Here is a 20,710-nt window from a genome sequence, read left to right as displayed (position 1 = left end):
AGAAGCAGGCTCCATGCAGGGAGCCCGACGTGGGACTCGGGACTCGATCCTGAGTCTCCAGGATCACACCCTGGGCTGAAGGCGGCGCTAAACCGCTGAGCCACCCGGGCTGCCTTTAAGGAGCAGTTTAGAGGAGTGAGAATTTGATATAATTTTCTACTGCAGAAAGGCTCGTATTTTGAATGTGTTCTCTTTAAAAGAAAACCACCTAATACTAAAAATACAGCTGTGCTGGAAATGTAGAGAAAAGGCAGGGAATGAAGGGAAACCTAGAATCCAAAGTTTTGTCCTAAAGAGAATAGGAGATTCTTGGTGGTTTTGCACTATTCCACTCAAAATGTGTTTTTTTGTGATCCTGAATAAATTACCTGGTTGGGCATCTGTGTAGCCCACACTTGGTGGAAAGTTGCCAGTCTAACCTTTTTTTTCTTTTTTTAAGATTTTATTTATTTATTTATTCATGAGAGACACAGAGAGAAGCAGAGACACAGTCAGAGGGAGAAGCAGGATCCTCAATGGGAGCCCCATGCGGGACTCAATCCAGAGACCCCAGGACCACACCCTGAGCTGAAGGCAGATGCTCAACCACTGTGCCAACCAGGCATCTCCCCCACATTTCTTTTTGTTCTGCGAAGACCTGACTGGGTGAGAAGTCAGGGAATCTTTGGCATGATGCAGTGATGACCATGGTTCAATAACTATGAAACTGGCCCAGCAAAGCCCAGCTCACTGGAAAAGACCAGCATTCCTTTTTTCTCCATTTAAAATGAAATAAAAGCAGTTACATAATAATAAAAACACTTTATACCAGCAGGTACTCTGTACCAAAACCTGTACTATAGCATATTTACACGTAATCCCCAGGTTCCTTCTACCAAGCCTGCAGAGTGGGTGTTCTCAGGGCTGCCGACTGGGAATCACCCCAGATTTTGATGTTGGCTGGCTGTGGCCAGCCTGGAAGGACAGGAGGGACAGATGTTTCTCCTGGTTTTGTATGTGAAATCTTGTTACTGACCTACAACAGCAGTGGCTAAGGAAATGGCTGTTTCACATTGCCTGATGCATTCCCAGGAGAATCTTGGAGTACTACTGTCAGGGCTACCCTGGAACTCCCGTGTTTGGGGTCATTCCGACAAAGAACAAAACAACAGTTGGGGTTCTTGGGCACTCCTGGCTGTGAGTGTCAGCCACAGTTGCCCAGCACTGCCTGGGGGCCAGTGTAGGCTGGGTGCTGCAATCACCCAGAGCGAAGGAGTCCCCTGTTCTGAAGTCACTGCCCTTGGCTCCAAGCTAGAGGGTCCAAGATTCCGGGCCCCCGCAGGTCTGCACGCATGATTCTGTGCACCTCTCCCCATCTGGCCACAGCTCAGACACCTGGCTATCTCCATTTCTATGCTTTGTCAACTTGGCTTAATAAACAATAAGGGTTATACCTGTTGCTCCTTTATACATCTTAACAGGTAACTCATTTGCACCTTGACAAAGATGAGAGATGAGTAAAGCAGGAATTCTCTTAGTTTTATAATGAAATCCACGTACCAAAGAGATTATGTGATTTGCCTGGGATCACATGGCCTGGAAGGGGCAGGGCCTGAACTCCAGCCCTGTTTCTGATCCTAAAGTCCTTGCAGCCCTGTGTGGACTCTAGCTCTGTGGGTGGCGGTGTGGGGAGTTACAGCAGCCAACGGAACTCTGAGGAGTCAGTTCCAGGAGTGACAGGCCCGGCGCGTCCCCTTCCAGGTTCACGAAGGGAAACAACCACGAGGAAACAGCGAGAAAGATCAACTTTGGAAGGGGCGTGGGTTGCTTCCTTCCCTAGAGGGACCGGGGCCTTCCAGCAGGCCCGAGCGCAGCCTAGGCCGCCAGGTGTGCGAGATCCTGGGCCCGCTCCGCTTTTCCTTGGCAGCCTGGGTTTCCACGCAGAGTGAGGTGTCCTGGACCTGCCCCCAGATCTGCCCGAACCGGGGCGTCAGCCGCTTTAGCCTAACTGGGCGCTGGGGGGGGGGGGGTCCGCCCCATCCCCGGGGGGAGCCCCGTGGCCAAGGCATTTCCCAGGCTTTTTAGGGTGTGGAACCGGCGGGCGAACCCGCGTGAGCGTCCTCGGTGCCCAGCCCCGCCCGCCCCAGCCCCCGGCCGCGGCCCACCGCGAGCTAACGCAGGGCGCGGCGCCCCCAGCGGCCGGGGAGGGAAGGGGCGTAGAGGGCGCGCCCCAGCCAGCCGCTAGCTGCGCCCCGACTCCTGGAGGGCTGCGGAAGGCCGGGCCGAGGGGCGGCAGGACGCGGTGGCGGGAAGTCGCCTCCAGGCCTGCGCTGCCCTCCCGCCGGCCCTCCCGGCCTCCCAGCCGGCTCCCCCGCCCGGGACGCTCCGCGCCACTCCGCGCCTTTGGCCCAGGCTCAAGGTCTTGTGATGTGATTAGCAAAGCCAGCGCCTTGTCCTCAGACACTCGGCCCGGCCCGGCAGGCCTCGGCGCTGAAGCCCTGTTTACTGCAGCCTGGGCGGGGAGGGGGCGGAGAATCGGGCCCAGGCTCCTCCGGGCGAGACTGCCGCGGCGGCCGCCCGCGTGGCCGCTCCCGCCCCCGCCCCCACCCCCACCCCCACCGCGCCTCCACGTGCACTCGGGATGGAGCCGCCACCCACCGGACGCACGCCCTGGGCCCCCGCCCCCCGACCGGAGCACCCTTTGCAAGCCAGCCGGGCCGCGCGGACGGTTGCAATATTCTTGCATTTTGCAATTCCCGCGCCCGGTATAAAAACCCAGAGTGGGAGATAAAAGCTCCGCAATTTTGCCTAGCAGGATCGGGCGGGGACAGACACGTCCAGGGCTGCAGAACCGCGGCCACGTTAAACGTGCAGGGGATTTCCAACAGCGCGGCCCCGGCGGAGGGGGCCCTTATCTTCCCGCCGCCACCCAGCAGCACCCATCAGGGACGAGCTCTCCACGCCGCCGCGGGCGCCCCGGCAGCCCGCCCCGCCCCGAGGCCTCCCGCCCCCTCCCCCCCAGGAAAAAAAAATTGGCGGCGGCCAATGGGAGGCCACGGAGGCGCTTGACGTCCGCGAGCCGGCGGGCGGCGTTGCCTGGAGACCCCGGCGGGGTCAGCGTTCTGTCCCCTCCCCCGGCACGCCCGCCCCGCCGCTGCCGCGCTCCCGGGCTCTATATAGGGCGCGCGCTCGCGGGCCGCGGAGTTCCAGCAGTCCGCGAGCTGTCGTCGGCTCCGCGCGGGGGGGGGGCGGGCCGGGCACCCCGGGGCGCGGAGGAGCGCTCCCTGCTTCTCTCTCCTTTCCCCCCACCCCGCACTCCCGGGCAGCCCCGAGAACGGTCCGCGCCGCTCCCCCGTCCCTGCCGTCGCGTCCCCCGGCAAACTTTCGGTCCCTCCCCCGCCCCTCACCCGTTATTCGTCGTGGCTCGAGCCCGGCCGCGCCGCCCCGAGGGCTCCTCCGGACCTCCCCGCCCGCAGCTCCGACCATTACGGGATCCAGAAACATGTCGACCACACTTCTGTCCGCCTTCTACGATATCGACTTCTTGTGCAAGGTACGCGAGGGCGCACGGAGGCGGGAGGAGGGCGGGCGGGCGTTCGGACGGTGCCTCTGCGCTCGGCTTCGGGGCAGCCCTCCCCGCCTTGACTTTGGGGCCGGGAGGAGTTGCCGGAGGCCGCTGCAGCGTGTGCTCGTGCCGTGTGGGCGGGGGAGGACGCGGAGGAAGGGCAGAGCGAGCCGCCGCCGCCGCCGCCGCCGCCGCTGGCCTCCTCCGGCGCCGACCGCGGCCACGCTGCCCGGGGCTTCCCGGACGGGCTCTGCGCCGCCCAGGCCGGCGGCCCGCGGGCTGAGGATCCCAGGTCGAAACCGAGCGTGGCTCGGGGTGGGAGTCGGCCCCTCCCCGCGCGAACTTGGCTTTTTTTTTTTTTTTTTTTTTTTTTTGTCTTACCTTTGCGCGTGTACGGGTGGAGGGTGGGGGCCGAGTCGAAAGCCCTGCAGAAAGGAAGAAGACTCCGGAGTCCTGAAGTTCCTCCGCGGCTCGCCCCGACTCTCCCCTCCCTGTCCATATTTCATCCCGTCCTCGCCCCCCTCCTTTTGGCAGACGGAGAAATCCCTGGCCAACCTCAACCTGAACATGCTGGACAAGAAGGCGGTGGGGACGCCCGTGGCCGCCGCCCCGAGCTCGGGCTTCACGCCGGGCTTTCTCCGACGGCACTCGGCCAGCAACCTGCACGCGCTCGCCCACCCCGCGCCCAGCGCCGGCAGCTGCTCGCCCAAGTTCCCGGGCGCGGCTAACGGCGGCAGCTGCGGCGGCGGGGCGGCGGGCGGCCCGGCCTCCTACGGCACCCTCAAGGAGCCGTCGGGGGGCGGCGGCACCGCCCTGCTCAACAAGGAGAACAAGTTTCGGGACCGCTCGTTCAGCGAGAACGGCGAGCGCAGCCAGCACCTCTTGCACCTGCAGCAGCAGCAGCAGCAGAAGGGGGGCGGCGGCGGCGGCGGCGGCGGCTCCCAGATCAACTCGACCCGCTACAAGACTGAGCTGTGCCGGCCCTTCGAGGAGAGCGGCACGTGCAAGTACGGCGAGAAGTGCCAGTTCGCGCACGGCTTCCACGAGCTGCGCAGCCTCACCCGGCACCCCAAGTACAAGACGGAGCTGTGCCGCACCTTCCACACCATCGGCTTCTGCCCCTACGGGCCGCGCTGCCACTTCATCCACAACGCGGACGAGCGGCGGCCCGCGCCGTCGGGGGGCGCCTCCGGGGACCTGCGCGCCTTCAGCGCGCGGGACGCGCTGCACCTGGGCTTCCCCCGCGAGCCGCGGCCCAAGCTCCATCACAGCCTCAGCTTCTCGGGCTTCCCGTCGGGCCACCACCAGCCCCCGGGCGGCCTCGAGTCGCCGCTGCTGCTCGACAGCCCCACGTCGCGCACGCCGCCGCCGCCGCCCTCCTGCTCCTCGGCCTCGTCCTGCTCCTCGTCCGCCTCGTCCTGCTCGTCGGCCTCCACGCCCTCGGGCGCCCCGACGTGCTGCCCCTCGGCCGCGGCCGCCGCGGCGCTGCTGTACGGCAGCGGGGGCGCCGAGGACCTGCTGGCGCCGGGCGCCCCGTGCGCGGCCTGCTCGTCCGCCTCGTGCGCCAACAACGCCTTCGCCTTCGGCCCGGAGCTGAGCAGCCTCATCACGCCGCTCGCCATCCAGACGCACAGCTTCGCCACGGTGGCGGCCGCGTACTACCGCAGCCAGCAGCAGCAGCAGGGCCTGGGGCCGCCCGCGCCGCCGCCCGCGCCGCCCGGCGCGCCCCTCCCCGCCAGCGCCGCCGCGCCGCCCTCGCCGCCCTTCAGCTTCCAGCTGCCGCGCCGCCTGTCCGAGTCGCCCGTGTTCGACGCGCCCCCGAGCCCCCCGGACTCGCTGTCGGACCGCGACAGCTACCTGAGCGGCTCCCTGAGCTCGGGCAGCCTCAGCGGCTCCGAGTCCCCCAGCCTCGACCCCGGCCGCCGCCTGCCCATCTTCAGCCGCCTGTCCATCTCCGACGACTGAGGCAAGAGGGCGCCAGCGAGGAGGAGGAGGAGGAGGAGGAGGAGGAGGAGGAGGAGGGGAGGCCAGGCCGCCCCGGGGGTGTTGGAGGGCGCCCCGGCCGCCTGCAGACTGCGGGGCCGCACCGAGCACTTGGACTCGAACTTGTGTGCCGGGAGGGGCCCCCACCCCTCCCCCTTTCGGTTTCCTCTTTTTTTTTTTTTTTTTAATTATTTTTATTATTATTACGAAGTTTTCATTCTTGTTGAGCAAAACAAAGCCAACGAACTTTTGTATTGATGAACAAAAATATTCACAACAGGGCAGTTGTGATGCGAACAGAACAAAAAAAAAAAAAAAGAAAAACCAAACACTTAAACTTTTTTAGGTCTCCTAGGAGTTTGGGACTTTAGGAAAAAAATAAAATAAAATCAACCCAGCACCAGCAGCTACCAACCACCATTCCATATCTTCACTTGAAAAGCATTAGTTACAGTCCAGATGTGGGAACTCTTATCTTGAAGTTCCTAATTGTCGTTTGTCTCAGACCAGTGTAAACAAACCAGCCAGCCACCACCTTGCTAAACCTCTAAGCTTCTGGAATCCAACATTCTACCAGGAATATGCCTTGATTGTAGTCCTCAGCTCCCTAGGTTTTTGTTTGTTTGACACCAAGTTTTTTTGTCTGGGAAAAAAAAAAACACCTGCATTCCAAAGTTTCCTACTGGTTACTGGTTTCATTGCCACCACTTAGTGGATGTTTAATTTTAGAACCATTTTGTCTGCTCTTTCTGGAAGCCTTGGGCAGAGCTTAGTTCGTAATCGTTGGGGGGAATAACTGCTGAATTTTTAGCTGTTTTGAGTTGATTCGCACCACTGCACCACAACTCAATATGAAAAAACTATTTAACTTATTTATTATCTTGTGAAAAGTATACATTGAAAATTTTGTTCATACTGTATTTATCAAGTATGATGAAAAGCAATAGATATATATTCTTTTATTATGTTAAATTATGATTGCCATTATTAATCGGCAAAATGTGGAGTGTATGTTCTTTTCACAGTAATATATGCCTTTTGTAACTTCACTTGGTTATTTTATTGTAAATGAGTAAAAAAAAATCTTAATTTAAGAGATTGTATGTAATATTTATTTCATTAATTTCTTTCCTTGTTTACGTAAATTTTGAAAGATTGCGTGATTTCTTTACAGAAATCCTATCCTGATGCTGTGGAAGTAGTTTGAGGAATATCTTATGAGTTTTCTTAGAATGTATAATGGTTGTAGCCCATCCAACTTTAAAGAAGTGACCACATACTTTGCAAATCAGACTTCAATGTGGCATGCTTTTCTCATTCCAACTTTTTAAATTAGCAAAAAAAAAAAAGGTCTTTTGTTTATTCCACCAATTCTACTGTGACATACTCTGCGTATAAAGACATGTAGCAATAATGGGGTGGGGGTTTAGTCTCACAGTGCCTTTGGAAGGGCCAGAACTTGCCTTAAATCTTCCTCAACCAAATAAGTATTTTTCTATTAGTGCTTGAGAGAATTTGAATGTAGGATGGGTTCAACTGCACAAAAGGAAAAGATATTTACCACTTTTTTTATATAGATCTAAAGTGAAGAGGCCACCTCTTAGTGCTAAAAAAAAAAATGGTATGTAGTACATGAATATGCCTTGTTTCATTACAGAAAATTCCAAAACTTGTACTTTTTTTTTTTTTTTTTTTTTTTTTTTGCGTGTGTAGAAAGGCAGGAATGCTTTCCTGGACAGCGGATGAATGAGCAGTAGCTTTAGTTTGTTTGTACGTAGGTACAGTTGGAGCACTCTGTATGTATGTACTCTGGACTACTTTGACAGAAGTAGGTTTTTGAATGTAACAAGATAAGTCAACTTGAGTTGTAATATATTTTGGGGAATCAGTTCACTACAAATTGTGACTGTAAACATTGTACTGTAAATGTTTTGTAGTTTCCCCCAATAAAATTTTTGGGAAAAAAGGTATTAATCTGTAAGATTCGTTTTTTAAACCAGAAACCTTGAGCATTAGCTTGGCACCACTGTCAGGCATTGCCCAGGCCTTGGAGGGGCTGGGGGGTGGGGGGTGAGATTTTGGAAGCTTGGCACAGTCGGGGTTCGGAAGGGCCTGCCCCTGTGTATTTTATAGCAAGTTCTTTTAGCTGAAGGAAAATAATTATTTGGACTGTCAAGGGCATTAGTTAGCTGTTCCCCTTGGTAATAAGATGCATCCCTGTGTTGGCTGACTGGCTGGTGGCTGGACCTGGCTGAAGGCCTGAAGGGGTGTGGCCCGCCTGTGAGTCACCAAGTGGATCACGTGTCTGCGGTGGCAGCTGAAGGTCCTTTTTTTTTTTTTTTTTTTTTTGGGACGCCCAGGGAATGGACCGGCTAGAGCTAGGGTGGTGAAAGAAGGGAGGGTGCTGTGGGCCCCCCCTAGAGGGCTCAGCCGCAGAAGGGGAGCCGATTGGCCTAGACCCAGCCTCTCAAGCTGGAGAAGCAGGGTTTTGCCTGGACTTTGGGAAGCCTGGTTGTGTCCTTGTCCGGGGAGGAAGACGAAAACAGGTCAAACTTATATCTGGGTAATGTTTGTTTATGCGGACAGCTTCCTCTGGGAATGAGCACACACGTTATTTATGCAAAAGGATTAGTGTCTGCTTCGGGCGACTGTAAGTGGCCAGAAAGCAAATTCAACCCAGGCCTCTTAGAAAAAGTAAGTTAAAAAAAAAAAGGCCCCAATTTGCCGATTCACACACAATTGAACAAAACCTTGGTATGGTGGGTTGTTTTTTTTGTTTTTGTTTTTCCTACAATCAACTTTTAATACTTCAAAATCAGGTTCATCAATCAATTCATGTTTTTCCCTGCTCCATCCTCCCTGCCTCCCCTCCCCCGCCAATCCCCAGTTCAGACACTTTTTCCAAAGTAGGTAAAAGATTTAGCAATAGTTTGTTTTCTTATCTACAACAGCTGGGCCCTATCAACCACTGCTTGTACCCCTCTGCCGGGTCTCCTGTGTCTCCCAGCTGAGCCGGGTGGGTGGGGGGTGGTCTGGAGCCCGCCGGGCCGGGCAGCTGTTTCACGTTAGCGATGATTGCGCTGGTGTTAACTGGAGCGTTTTGGTGCTTGGCTGCCAAAGGGGCTGGGGAACAGTTTCAAAGTTCTCCCAGATGCTGGGCCCCTGGCGAAGGGCTTCGCCTTGGGGGAGGGGAAGCCTGAAGCCAAGGAGGGCCTGGCCGGCCAGACCCTGCGGGCTCCCTGGCCTCTTCACCATAAAGAATGTGCAGTGGGGAGGAAAAGTCTGAAATGCGCTGCTATTTAGGCCAAGCTGCATTTCAAAGGCCTTGTTTCCACCTCATTCCAAAACTTATTTTTCTAAACAAGGACTTTTGATCGGCTGGAATGTCAGACTTGTTGGGGTAAGCCACATCATTTTTAAAAATTGGGTTGTTTGAAAGCCCAACTGCTAGGATTTGATGTTTTGTGTCTGAGACCCAGTGGAGCATGGCCAGCTGAGGGGGAATCATTCAGAAATTTCCTCTTGCCACAGATCAATGGAGGGTATATAGGTCATTGTCTTTCTGCAGCGGCTGGAATGAACAGCAAACAAAACTCTCTACTATTGCTCGATCACCCTTAGGAAAGTCTCCTTGCAAACCAAGGGGACTAGAAGTAAAAATTGCAAGTAAGGACAAGCTGGGATTCCTGTCACGGGCCAGGGAGCGGAACTGAAGCTCACTGGGTCCAAGACTGTGTTATACTCGAGATAAAATTCTTTTGCAGCCAATTGTGAAAATGAGCCCAGGATGGGAGGGTGTTGAGAATGTCTTAATAGTAGCGTTGCCATTGGCTGTTTGAAAAGGAAGGGTTTTTTTGTTTTGTTTTTTTGAGTAGCCCATTGAGTAGTATGTGCCACTTTCTAGATTATTTCAGAGAAGGAATGCCCATGTGGACATATTTGCCACCCCTCACTCTGAATCTATTGCTAAGTATATAGAAGGGGAAAACAACACACACACACACACACACAAACAATTGAAAGGCCAAAGCCCCCCACCTGCCCATGGGAATAGATCTGGGATTTGGGTGGGGGGGGAGATTAGGAGCCCTGCGGCTGCTCAGGAACCTGGATAAAAGGGCCAGGCCTTGTGGGGAGCCCAGAGAAGGAAGGACCCAAGTGGGGAGGCCCAGCAAGAGGACGGATGGTGGGTACTAAAATCTGCTTGTGGGAGGTGGGGGTCCTGAGAAGACCTCCCCTCAGGCTGGACATGTTTGAGGAGGACACCCTAGAGCATTTGAACCTGGAGGGAATCACCTCCAGCCACTTGGTGTACACCAGCTTTGCTTGCAGTGACAAGAGCAAAGATCTAGAGGTGACTCTGGCCAAGTCGTCTTGAAAGCAGAAGTTGGGTCTCTGAGCTTTCCTTGGGCTGGTGACTCAGGGCAGCCAAAGGAGTCCCTGGAGACTGAGCCACAGCCAGGCTCCCCTTCCCTAAGAGGACCAAAGCCACTCTCATTGTTGCTCCCCCACTTAATCATGTTTATGTTTTGTTGTTGGCACTGGGGGTTGTGCAGACCTGTGGCCATCCAGGGCAGTTCCAGTTCCGCGCTGCTGGCCAGGCCCAGGAGGAAGGGAGGAAGAGGGAGGGGCCGGGCCAGGGCTGCCCAGGAGGAGCCCTGCTGGCAGGAGGTGGGTGAGGGGGCCCAGCAGGAAGCCCACAGCCCCTCCAGGATCCACCCCCCTGCGCCCCCTCCCTGCCTAAGGGTGTGTCTGTGTGTGTGGACAGAGGTCTGGGGGGGGAGCGTCCCTATGGAGGGGTATGTGTATCTGTGTCCTTGCATGTCTAGCCGGGTGTGCACATGTTCCCGGGTATCATTCTGTATGCAGGTGTTCAGGGGTCTGTGTGCTGTTGTCGTAGGGGAGTCGTGGCATGTGGGGCTGTCGATATGTGGGCGGGGGGGGGGGGGTATATATGTCCGTAGAGTATGAGAGTGTTGTGTTGGTGTGTGTACAGGTGTGCGTTCCAGGGTCTGTGTGTGAGTAGGGGTCGAGGTTTGGGTGTGTCTGTTGCTGCGTGGGTGTGTGTCGGGGTGTGTGTGCGTAAGTGTACAGGTATGTGTGGCTGTGCCTTTTGCTGTGGGTGGCTGCATCTGTGTAGCTATGGCTGTGGGTAGGTGTGTGGGTCTGTGGGGTGTGAGGAAGGATCCGAGGGTGTTGCTCTATGTTTGGGTCTGGATGTGTCTGTGTGGAGGTGAGGGTGTTAACACCTACAGAGGAAAAGCAGCCCTTTTTAGCAGGCCTCTTTCAAGTGAAAAACTGCTTTCAAAACCCGGAAATGGTGACCAGGCTGTCATCTGTTTCCTGCAGGGTGGTGGGCAGACCAGGGCCGAGTGGGAGGGCAGCAGGCAGGCCTCCAGGCCTGTGGGGACCCCAGACCCACCTGACTGCTGGGCGCACCTGCCAAGGACCGGCCGCCAGAGCCTGACTGCAGGGACATATTTAGAAACAATGAATTCTCTGGTTGGAGGGGGAGGGGACCCCTTTATTTTCATCTGCACAGAAATAGCTCTCATCGGATAGGAGTTCTTGAGACCTCTGGGGTGAGAGGCAGCTCTGAAATAGAAGGAAAGATATTAAGGATTTTCGACAGACAAGAAAACTCCTGAGCTCGCTGAAACTGAGTTTAAAATATTTCTCTAAAAATAAGCTTTGTTTTCCTTGTGGATTCCTCTGGCAATCGGGCCCTCGTGTCAGGGTGCTTAGCTGGCCTGCGAAGCCAGGCGGAATTTTTAAAAAAGCAAGTGTTTCCCAGCCGTGGCCTTGGAAAGTTTTCTGTTTTCCATTTATTAGACTCCTAGTTTCCAGCTAATTAAAATTATTTTCAAATAAAACTCCACAGCCCAGCAATATTTGACAAAACACAGAATTCCCAGGGACCCCTCCGCAGGAGGTGGGGCTGGGCCGGCAGATGGCCTGTGACCCCTCCGCCGGGCCCTGTGCCAGTTTTATGGGGAAGTGGACCCTTCGAAATGCAGGTCCAGGGCCGTGTGCTACCCTCTCGGTGACAGGTGAGGGGCTGCTTGCGAGGCTGTCTCTGAGCCTGGGACCTCTTGAGAAGTGGCCGTGGGGCCATTGGGAACCTGCCCCTTGCCCGCCTACCCACTGAGCCCAGGAGGGGCCCACTGCCCGGGAAGGGAAGTGCTGTCTGGTGGCTGCCTGCTGGCCTGGCCACTAAGGAAGCTGCAGGTCCAGTCAGGCCAGGGTGCCAGCACTTCACTGGGCACCAGCAGGATGCCTAGAGTCCCAAGGCAGCATGTCCTGAAGCAGAAATCAGAGACTCCTGCAGGGCGAGAGGCTCCTGCCACCGAGAGCCACACCTGGTGTGATTCAGACTTACTCGCTGGCAGGCCCGCCGCCTCCCTGCCCTGAGATCCAGCCCAGACAGGGAAGGCATGGGGTGCTGGGGCTGCTGGCTGGGACCCTCCAGCCGTCCCATGGTAAATGCTAACAGATGTCACCCCCTACCATAATGGATGTCCCTGTCCGATCAAGGTCCGATCACGATGTAGTATGAATCCGCTTTCACTCCTTTGTATATATAGCAGGATAATATTCCATTATATGTTATATGGATCCACCACATTTGGTTTATCCACTCCTCAGTTGACAGCCATTTGAGTTCTTCCAGCTTCTTGGCTCTTGTTGAATAATGCTGCTACAATCATCTGTGCATAAGCTTTTGCGCAAACACATTGTCAGTTTGGGTTGTCTACCTAGAAGTAGAATTGCTGCATCGTACAGTAACTCTGTGTTTACCTTTTGAGGAGCTGTCTTACTATTTTCCAAAGTGATACATTGGTTTTCAGAATTGTGGTGGTTTTTTTTTTTTTTAAGGTTGTTATTTATTTATTTGAGAGAGAGAGAAACAGGTGGTGGAGAGAGGCAGAGGGAGAGGGAGAAGCAGAGTACCTGCTGAGCAGGAAGCCAGACATGGGGCTTGATCCTGGGACCCCAGAGATTATGACCTGAGCTGAAGGCAGATACTTAACCAACTGAGCCCCCCAGGTACCCCCAGAACTGTTTTATCAATGTTAGTTTCCCCCTTTCTTGACCTCATGCAGGCTTCATGATGTCCACGTAAGAAAACTTGTACACTTGTTCACCATAGCCAAGAAGGGGAAACAACCCAAATGTCCATCAGCGGATGAATAAATCAACCAAAATATGGCCTATCCTTACAATGGAATAGTATTGAGTCAGAGAAAGGAATGAAGTATTGACACATGGATGCTCCTGAAGAACATAATGTTAAGTGAAAGAAGCCAGACACAGAAGGCCAGCTATCATATGGTATCATATGACACTTCTTACACGAAGTGTCCAGAACGGGCAGATCCACAGAGATAGAAAGTAGAGTGGCGGTGACCAGGAGCTAGGGGACCAATGGGGAATGAGTACCAAGAGATGTGTTTCTCTCGGGGTTGATGGAGATGTTCTGGAATTAGATAATAATGATGGTTGCACAACCTTGTGAACATACTAAAATCTGCACATTTGTGTACTTTAATCTGGCGAGTTTTATTGTATGTGAACAATATCTTTCTTTTTAAAAAACGTATACTCGCAAGCTGAAATCTAGGCTGCAAGAGGGAAGAGAGCCTCTATCAGGGAAACTAATCTCACTTAGGGCCCAGGAAGGGCCCTAATGTGAGAAGGGCAGAGGGTAAGTAACACTGAATGAGATAAAGTGCCAGTGAAAGAGTGTCCAAGTAAAAGGAGCTAGTGCAAAGGCCCTGTGGTTGGAAGGAGCCTGGTTCCAGAGCAGAAAGGATGGAGGATATGGTGCCAAGGGGTGGAGAATGGAGCAAGGTGGCAGAGTCTGGGGCCAGGGCAGTGGACTCAGCCCCAGAAGATCTCTGTCCTGCCTTCTGCTTTCCACCAATTCCTCTATTCAAACATTGTATTTTTGCTTCAATGATCTCTACGCTCCTGTCTTCTCATTGCAGCCTAATGCTACGTCACGCTGCCTATGTCGTTCACCTCACTTCCTCTCATCACGGCGCGTTTTATCACCTCAGAGCATCACAAGGGTGAGTACAGCGCAGGAAGATATTTTGAGAGAGATACCACACTCGTGTAATTTTTATTACAGTACAGTGTTATGATTGTTCTATTGGATTATTAGTTATTGCTGTTCATCTCTTACTGTGCCTAATCCATACATGAAACTTTATCATACATATGTGTATATGGGAAAACACATAGTGTATGGAGGGTTCTGTACTATTCACAGTTTCAGCATCCACTGGGGGTGTTGGAACACATCCCCTACAATAAGGGGAGACCACTGTATTACCACGGTGCTTCCTCGCCTTCTGCTTTCCCCTCTCCCCAGCTCATGCCTACAGGTCTCCTGGTAGGAATGCCTTAAAGATTCTAATAATTACTATTTATGGAGTTTCTATTTTTTGCTAAAGCTTTACATATGGTAAGGATAGTCCTTTATGTCTATGCAAGACTGAGGTACTGGTAACTATCCCCGTTTCAAAGATGAGGAAACTGAGCTCAGAGGAGTTGTCATACGCCTGAAACTGGAAAGGCTGGAGGAGAATTCAAAAGAATCTAAACTGGGGATCCCTGGGTGGCGCAGCGGTTTGGCGCCTGCCTTTGGCCCAGGGCGCGATCCTGGAGACCCGGGATCGAATCCCACGTCAGGCTCCCGGTGCATGGAGCCTGCTTCTCCCTCTGCCTGTGTCTCTGCCTGTCTATAACTAAACTAAAAAAAAACAAAAAAAAAACAAAACAAAAAAAAAGAATTTAAACTGTTGCCCCTTCATATCACCTGGGGCTACTTCTCTGACTCTTCTCAACCTGCCTTTTCTTACACTGCCTATAAACCCGTATTTCCAAAAAGACTTCCAGGGTTCCAACCCCGGGACGACTGTATCCTGCCTCATCAGTGCGTTTAAAACACAATTAAGGGGCGCCTGGGTGGCTCAACAGTTGAGTGTCTGCCTTTGGGTCAGGTTGTGATCCCGGGGTCCTGGGATCGAGTCCTGCGTCAGGCTCCCTGCAGGGAGCCTACTTCTCCCTCTGCCTGTGTCTCTGCCTCTCTCTGTGTGTGTCTCATGAATAAATAAAAAAAATTTTTTTTAAATAAAAAGCTTAAAATCTCAACAAGGCCTACAAGGTCCTCATTATCTGTCCCTCCCCTCCTGCCCCCTCCGCAACTCTTTTACTTACTGACCTTGACTCTACCTTCCCTCGTCCTGCACCAACCACACAGGCCTCCTTGCTGCACCCACTCAGAGCCTTTGCACTTGCTATTCCCTCCATGCTCTTCCATATGACCCAGTTCCTTCAGTTTCCTGCCATCACCTTTTCAGGGGGCCACCCAGACCACCCTTTCTAAAACAACAGCTCTATCTAGCATTCCTCCCCTCTCATCCTATTTTATGTTTTCCCTAGCATTTGTTATCATTTGCCATATTTTTAAATGCCTTTATGTACATATTGTCCTTCCTTCTTAGACTCTAAGCTTCATGAGGGCAGGCACCGTCCCCAGAGCAGGGAAAGCCACTGAAGGATTTTAAGCTGGGGAGTAAGATAACCACATTTACGGCTTTTTAAAGTTCATTTATTTATAATCTCTGCACCAAACATGGGGCATAAACTCACAACCCTGAAATCAAGAGTCACATGCTCTACCAACTGAGCCTGCCTGGCGCCTCCACCACATTTACATTTTTAAATGATTTCAGTTGTGCAGAGAGTAGACTGGAAAAAAAATTTTAATGCTAAAAAAGGTTTAAAAATTCATGACCTAGTATATCCCTTTCATTCCACAGATGAGAAAACTAAGGCTTAGAGATGGCTGGGGGCGGGGGGGGGGGGGTGGGCGGGCAGGGAGGGGACGCCACTCTGGAGACTTTCTAATTTCTGGCTTTCTACAGGAGCCCTGGAAAAAGAGACCACCCGGGACACTGTCCTCCCTAAGGTATGACCTGTGCCAGTAGGGCTGTAAAAAATGTAAATATCATCTCTCACCAAAGCAGACCTAAATCCCTCTGGGCTAAGAGGCTCCGGAGCAGCTGGTTTCTGGATGTTATGTCCCTCCAGCCTCTCAGGGCGGGCTTGGAGGGTCCACTGGGTGGACATGGCCAGGACCTTACAGAGCACAGCCCTATGAGCCCAGAGCTGCTGCAGGGGCCGGGGCTGGGCCATGGGAGGGCTCCAGGCAGGCGTCACCACTGCCGTTCAAGGGGCTGGTCACACCAGGGCTACAAGCAGAGGCCCCCAGAGATCTGCCTTCAAACCCCATCCCACTGCCACTCCCTAGCTGTGTAATCCTGAGCAGACCTCTGAGCCCCGGTCTCCGCATCCGTGAAATGGGGATGATGGTCCAGTTCCTGCTGCACAAGACCCCCGTGAGGGTCAAATATGATGCCACGTGTGAAGTGTCTAGGAGAGGGCCTGGTTCAGGGTCCCCCAGATGAAACTGTGGAGACTGAGCGGAGTAGTCAGCCACTGGAGCCGCCTGGTTCAAAGCGCAGCTGGCTGCTGCCAGCTGTGAGACCGTGAGCCAGCTGCTAACGCTCTCTGTGCCTTGATGTCCTCATCTCTAAGATACCGGGCCTATGTCCTAGCGCTGTCACGAAGCTTAAGTGAGTCAACCCATGTAGTGAGAACAGAAGCTGGCACAGCAAAAACATGACATAGGGGAGGGGGGTGGGGGGATGGGCAAAGTGCGTGAAGGGGAGTGGGAAGTAGAGGCTTCCAGTTAGGGAACGAATAGGTCACAGTATAAAAGGGAATACGGTGTTTTGCGGTGACACAACTACACTTGTGAGCACAGTGTAACGTACAGAGATGTCAGACCACTATATTGCACACCTGAAACTAGTGCAGCATGTGGAGCAACTTCTAAGTGAATGATGAATACATACAAACATATATACACATACACAAGTGCAATGTAACAGTTTGTTATTGAATCTCTTGGGTTTTTTTTTCACACCTAAACAAGAGGCACCAAATCTGGGGCGGCGAGGCATGGTGTCAAGAAGGCTACCATTCTGCCTCTACCAAACTCCCCAACCACACAAGCCTTAAGATAAGAGCGGTGACTGCCTTCCCTCAGAAATTCTAAATAGATCTGCCTTGTGTAAACTGGCAGGCGCTAGCCACGTGTGACTACCTAAATTTAATTTCTGTCAAACAAAATGTAACACTCACTTCCTCAGTCGACTAGCCACATTTTAAGTGCTCACAGCCACAGGCACTGAACAGCATGGCTATTCTAGAATGTTCTATGAAATACAAATAGCTAGCATCCAACCCTTGAAGGGTTGGCCTTTTCCAAAGGCAGTCCTGGAACATACCCACAATGCCCTTGATGGCTCTCTCTCCCTCCCTGAGCCGAGAGGGTCTGAAATAATTCTAAAACCACCGCTCTGTCCAGTAGACTACCAGTGCCAGTGGAGGAGGAATGAAGGAGCCACTCACTGCATGGTGGCACCTCACAACCCTGCCTGGCAGCCGGGGACCTGCCTCCTCTCAGACACCCCAGGGACACGGACCCCTCTCGTCGTCCCTGTCTGCACAGCTGTGGTACCACATCCACCCACTGATGCCAGAACCTGGTGTCCTCCTGGGGTCTTTCTCTAGTTCCCTCCACCCCTTCCCTCACAGGCGGCCTGACCCTAGTAAGTGCTTTCTAACCATGCACAGGCACTGCCTCCTCTTGCGCATCTCTACTGCCTCAGCAGCTCACGCTCCCCATCTCACCCGGACAGTGATGACGCAGGAGCCCTCAGCTGGTCCTCCTCCTAGCCACCCATCTGTCATTCAGAGCCAGCTTCTCAAACGCTCAGGCAGGGCCACCTGGGTGGCTCAGTCGGTTAAGCATCTGACTCTCGGTTTTGGCTCAGGTCATGATCTCAGGGTCATGGGACTGAGCCCCGCATTGGCCTCCACGCTCAGCGCAGAGTCCGCTTGGGGTTCTCTCCCTCTCCCTCTGCTCCTCCCCCACTCCCTCTCTCTTTTTTTTTTTTTTTCCCTCTCTCTTTCTCTACAATACATAAATCTTTAAAAATAAAATAAAACTCTTAGGCAATAGTGCCCCTTCTGTCCTAAGTCCCTGAAGAGCGCCCTCACCCCCGGTTCAGATCCAAGCCTCCAAACATGCTCCGTGAGGCTCTGCCTCGACACCGGCTGCCCCTCCCCTGTGCTGGAGTGCTGACGGCTGATGATGCCCCTGCCTGGAACGCACCTGCAACGTCCCCGCTGCTTTCTCTGCCTCCGCAGAGTCTCCACCTCAGGCCTGGCCCCTCCACTGATCCCCACCAGCTCGAGGTGCTTGTGCCCCCTGAGAAGGCCTCAGTAGGAGCACGGGGCACACTGTCCTATGCCAGCTGGTTCAGGCTCTGTGGGCTCCCTGGCCTGGAAGTTCCTTCAGAGCGAGAACGTCCTCGTGTTCCTCCTTGCACCTTCCAGCCTGGCTCCCAGAGGCCTCGGTAACCGCAGCCTGAGAGCGCCTCTGTTCTCTCCCATTTGACAGATGAGGAAAATGCAGCTCGGGGAAAGGACACCCACTCAAGGTCGTCCAGCTCGTGAATGGTGGGGCCATGCTGCCCCTCCCCCTCCTTCCCCACGGGGGCCCCGGCCCTTCCGAAGGGGGACACCAGGTTCTGGCGTCTAGAAAAGTCCCTCCTCACCTTCCTCCTCAATCCCACTCGGCGAAGCTGACTGCTTTGAACCTCTTTGTGTGATGGACTCCAGGGATTTGATTGTGAGGCTCCACCTATAAATATTTACACACATGTTCACATGTTGTGTCAATTCACACCACCAGGTCATGCTGGACCTCCTGTCCATCGGCCCACTCCCCACACTCAGGGTGCTAGCACCTTCTTTCGGTGGTGGCATGGTACCTCACGGCATGAGGGCCCTAGTGATGGCCACCAAGGTTGCGCCCTAGTAGGGACGCCAGGGTGGCTCAGTGGTTTAGCGCCTGCCTTCAGCCCAGGGCATAATCCTGGGGTCCCGGGATCGAGTCCCACATCGGGCTCCCTGCAGGGATGGAGCCTGCTTCTCCCTCTGCCTGTGTCTTTGCCTCTCTCTCTCTCTCTCTCTCTATCTCATGAATAAATGAGTGGAATCTTTAAAAAAAAAAAAGTTGCACACTAGTACGGTTCTGTGGACTGTCCAGCACAAATATCCTCATACCCAGACCCCTGTGTGAGTATTTCTATCAGACAGACCCCGAAGGGCAGCAGAGCTAGGTTGCGGGCAGCCCATGTGTTTCTCTGGAGGGCATTGTGCATTGAAACCCTGACACCTGCCAGCAATAGTCGCCCCCAAGCATGGTGCGCCCAGTACCTCCCATCCCGCCGTGCCTCAGAGGCCACCCATTCCACCCGTTTGCTCCCTGTTTGCCTGTTCTGAGTTTCTGGAGTTTGCATCACAGAGGCTGCCCCCTGGGGTCTGGTCTTTGTCTGTCTCCCTGTCCTGTCCTCTAACCCTCCTGTGGCTCAGCCCCATCTCCCCACACCTCCAGGCTCCCAGAGGGCAGCCTGCGGTTGTCCACCCCCGGGCTGGTGCCCAAGACACAGGCTGCCACCTGGGAGCCCCGGGCAGGCCCGGGTCAGTCCCATGGGGTTCGAGGGCCAGGAGGTGGGAAAACTCTCCCATGGACCCCAGGGGTGGCGTGGGGGAGGCCCCATCTAGGTGACTACTGGGCGGGGGCAGCAGCAGAAAGGGCTCTGGGACAACAGCTTTGCCAATGGAGGCTGTGAGACTGCGCAGGTGTATCTCTCTGAGAGCGTGGGGGTGAGTGTGCGCGCGCGCCTGGTCGTGTGCCAGTGTGCGTGTGTGTTTTAGGGGCGGTTGTGTGAGGCGTTATGTAAGGGAGGCACTCCCTGGGGCCAACAAACCGCAGTGGTGTAACCGCCGGCCGGCCAGGCCACCAGAAGGAAAGGAGGAAAAATGTAAACACCATTCTGGGCCTTTCCCTCGCCTGCCACAAACAGGCCCTGGACAGAGCAGCTCTTCCGGCCCCCCATGCCTGCGCCTCGGCGCTGCGGGCTGGCCTGGGCCGAGGTGATAACGCAGGCCCGGGAGCCCGGGCCAGGGGTCGGGGAACTCTCCAGGAGTGAGCATCCGAGGCTCCGGATCCCGGCCCGGGGGCAGGACAGAGGGGAGAGCCCATGGGGTCTCCCTGGGCTTCTGCTGGGTCGGCCTCAGGCCAGGCAGCCCCCACAAACGAGGCGTGCTGCCTTCCTCACCCCACAGTTGCCTTCTCTTTATTTTTTTTATTATTATTATTTTTAAAGATTTTATTTATTTATTCATGAGAGACACAGGCAGAGGGAGAGGCAGGCTCCCTGCAGGGAGCCCGATGTGGGACTCGATCCCGGGACCCCAGGATCATGCCCTAGGCCGAAGGCAGGCACTAAACCACTGAGCCACTCAGGGATCCCCCAAGTTGCCTTCTCTTTAAAGCCTTTGGAGGCTCCCTGTGTCCCAGAGGCCTGTCCCTGGCACTGGAGCCCCTCGCCCTCCAGTGCAGACTCGCCGCTCGCGTGTGTGTGCTCCCACTCTTGGGGTGACCTCGGAGCCTGCTGTCTCTGCCTCTCTGTCCCTCACGTACACACAAAGGTGCACCCTCCGTGCCTCTGACACCTCATCCCGGGCTGGACCCCTGCCCTCCCGCTGGCTCCCAGCAACCCAGCCCTTCCACAACACACTGAGACTCCCTCTTCCAGGAAGCCTCCCCGGCCTGCTTCGGGCCTTGCTGCTCCCTTCCTGCTCCAAGCTCCTGAGGTGCCTCTGGACACACAACCCGACACCTGACCGGGCACCATCGTTCCTTGTTCTCCGGTTGTTCACTTTCATAATAGTGGCCACAACTTGTGTAGCACACTCTCAGCTTAAAGTCCCTTAAAGTGGTCCCCTAAAGTGCCCTTGTTCTGACGATGTCACCCTCATGCCAGTTCTAGAAGGTGGCATCTTACCACCTTCACGTGGCTGGAACTCAAGCAGAGGGAGGTTATGGGAATTATCCATGGTTCTATCTACACCTGCGAGTGCCTGGCAGCGGAGCCTATGTTCACAGCGTCCCGTGGCTGAGCCCCATCTCCCCACACCCCCGGGCTCCGGGAGGGTAGGAACCTGCCCCCCACCTCCCTCAGCAGAGAGCCA

At 54.6% G+C, this 20,710-nt stretch overlaps 1 protein-coding gene and 2 long non-coding RNA genes across 3 annotated transcripts in view; 2 read left to right on the top strand and 1 right to left on the bottom strand.

Moving 5' to 3' along the window:
* The window catches only part of LOC106559410, a 62,793-nt gene extending 59,135 nt beyond the window's left edge, over positions 1 to 3,658 (bottom strand). Inside the window, exon 1 of the long non-coding RNA XR_005365810.1 lies at positions 3,387 to 3,658. This is a non-coding gene — a long non-coding RNA (uncharacterized LOC106559410). The remainder of the gene's footprint in view (positions 1 to 3,386) is intronic.
* On the top strand, positions 3,189 to 7,497 carry ZFP36L2 (ZFP36 ring finger protein like 2). Its single transcript, XM_038551155.1, has 2 exons — positions 3,189 to 3,532; positions 4,079 to 7,497. The coding sequence occupies exons 1-2, from the start codon at positions 3,482 to 3,484 to the stop codon at positions 5,507 to 5,509; spliced, it is 1,482 nt and encodes a 493-aa protein (XP_038407083.1). The 5' UTR covers positions 3,189 to 3,481; the 3' UTR covers positions 5,510 to 7,497.
* Positions 7,498 to 7,777: 280 nt separating this feature from the next.
* LOC119873664 lies at positions 7,778 to 18,615 on the top strand. Its single transcript, XR_005365224.1, has 4 exons — positions 7,778 to 8,221; positions 13,516 to 13,599; positions 15,463 to 15,506; positions 18,069 to 18,615. It is a non-coding gene; the product is annotated as an uncharacterized LOC119873664 (long non-coding RNA).
* Positions 18,616 to 20,710: the final 2,095 nt, after the last annotated feature.

This window comes from Canis lupus, chromosome 10 (assembly GCF_011100685.1).
Source record: "Canis lupus familiaris isolate Mischka breed German Shepherd chromosome 10, alternate assembly UU_Cfam_GSD_1.0, whole genome shotgun sequence".
In the NCBI taxonomy this organism is placed as follows: domain Eukaryota; kingdom Metazoa; phylum Chordata; class Mammalia; order Carnivora; family Canidae; genus Canis; species Canis lupus.
Note: the sequence above shows the minus strand (reverse complement) of the source record. Positions and strands in the feature narration are given on the sequence as shown.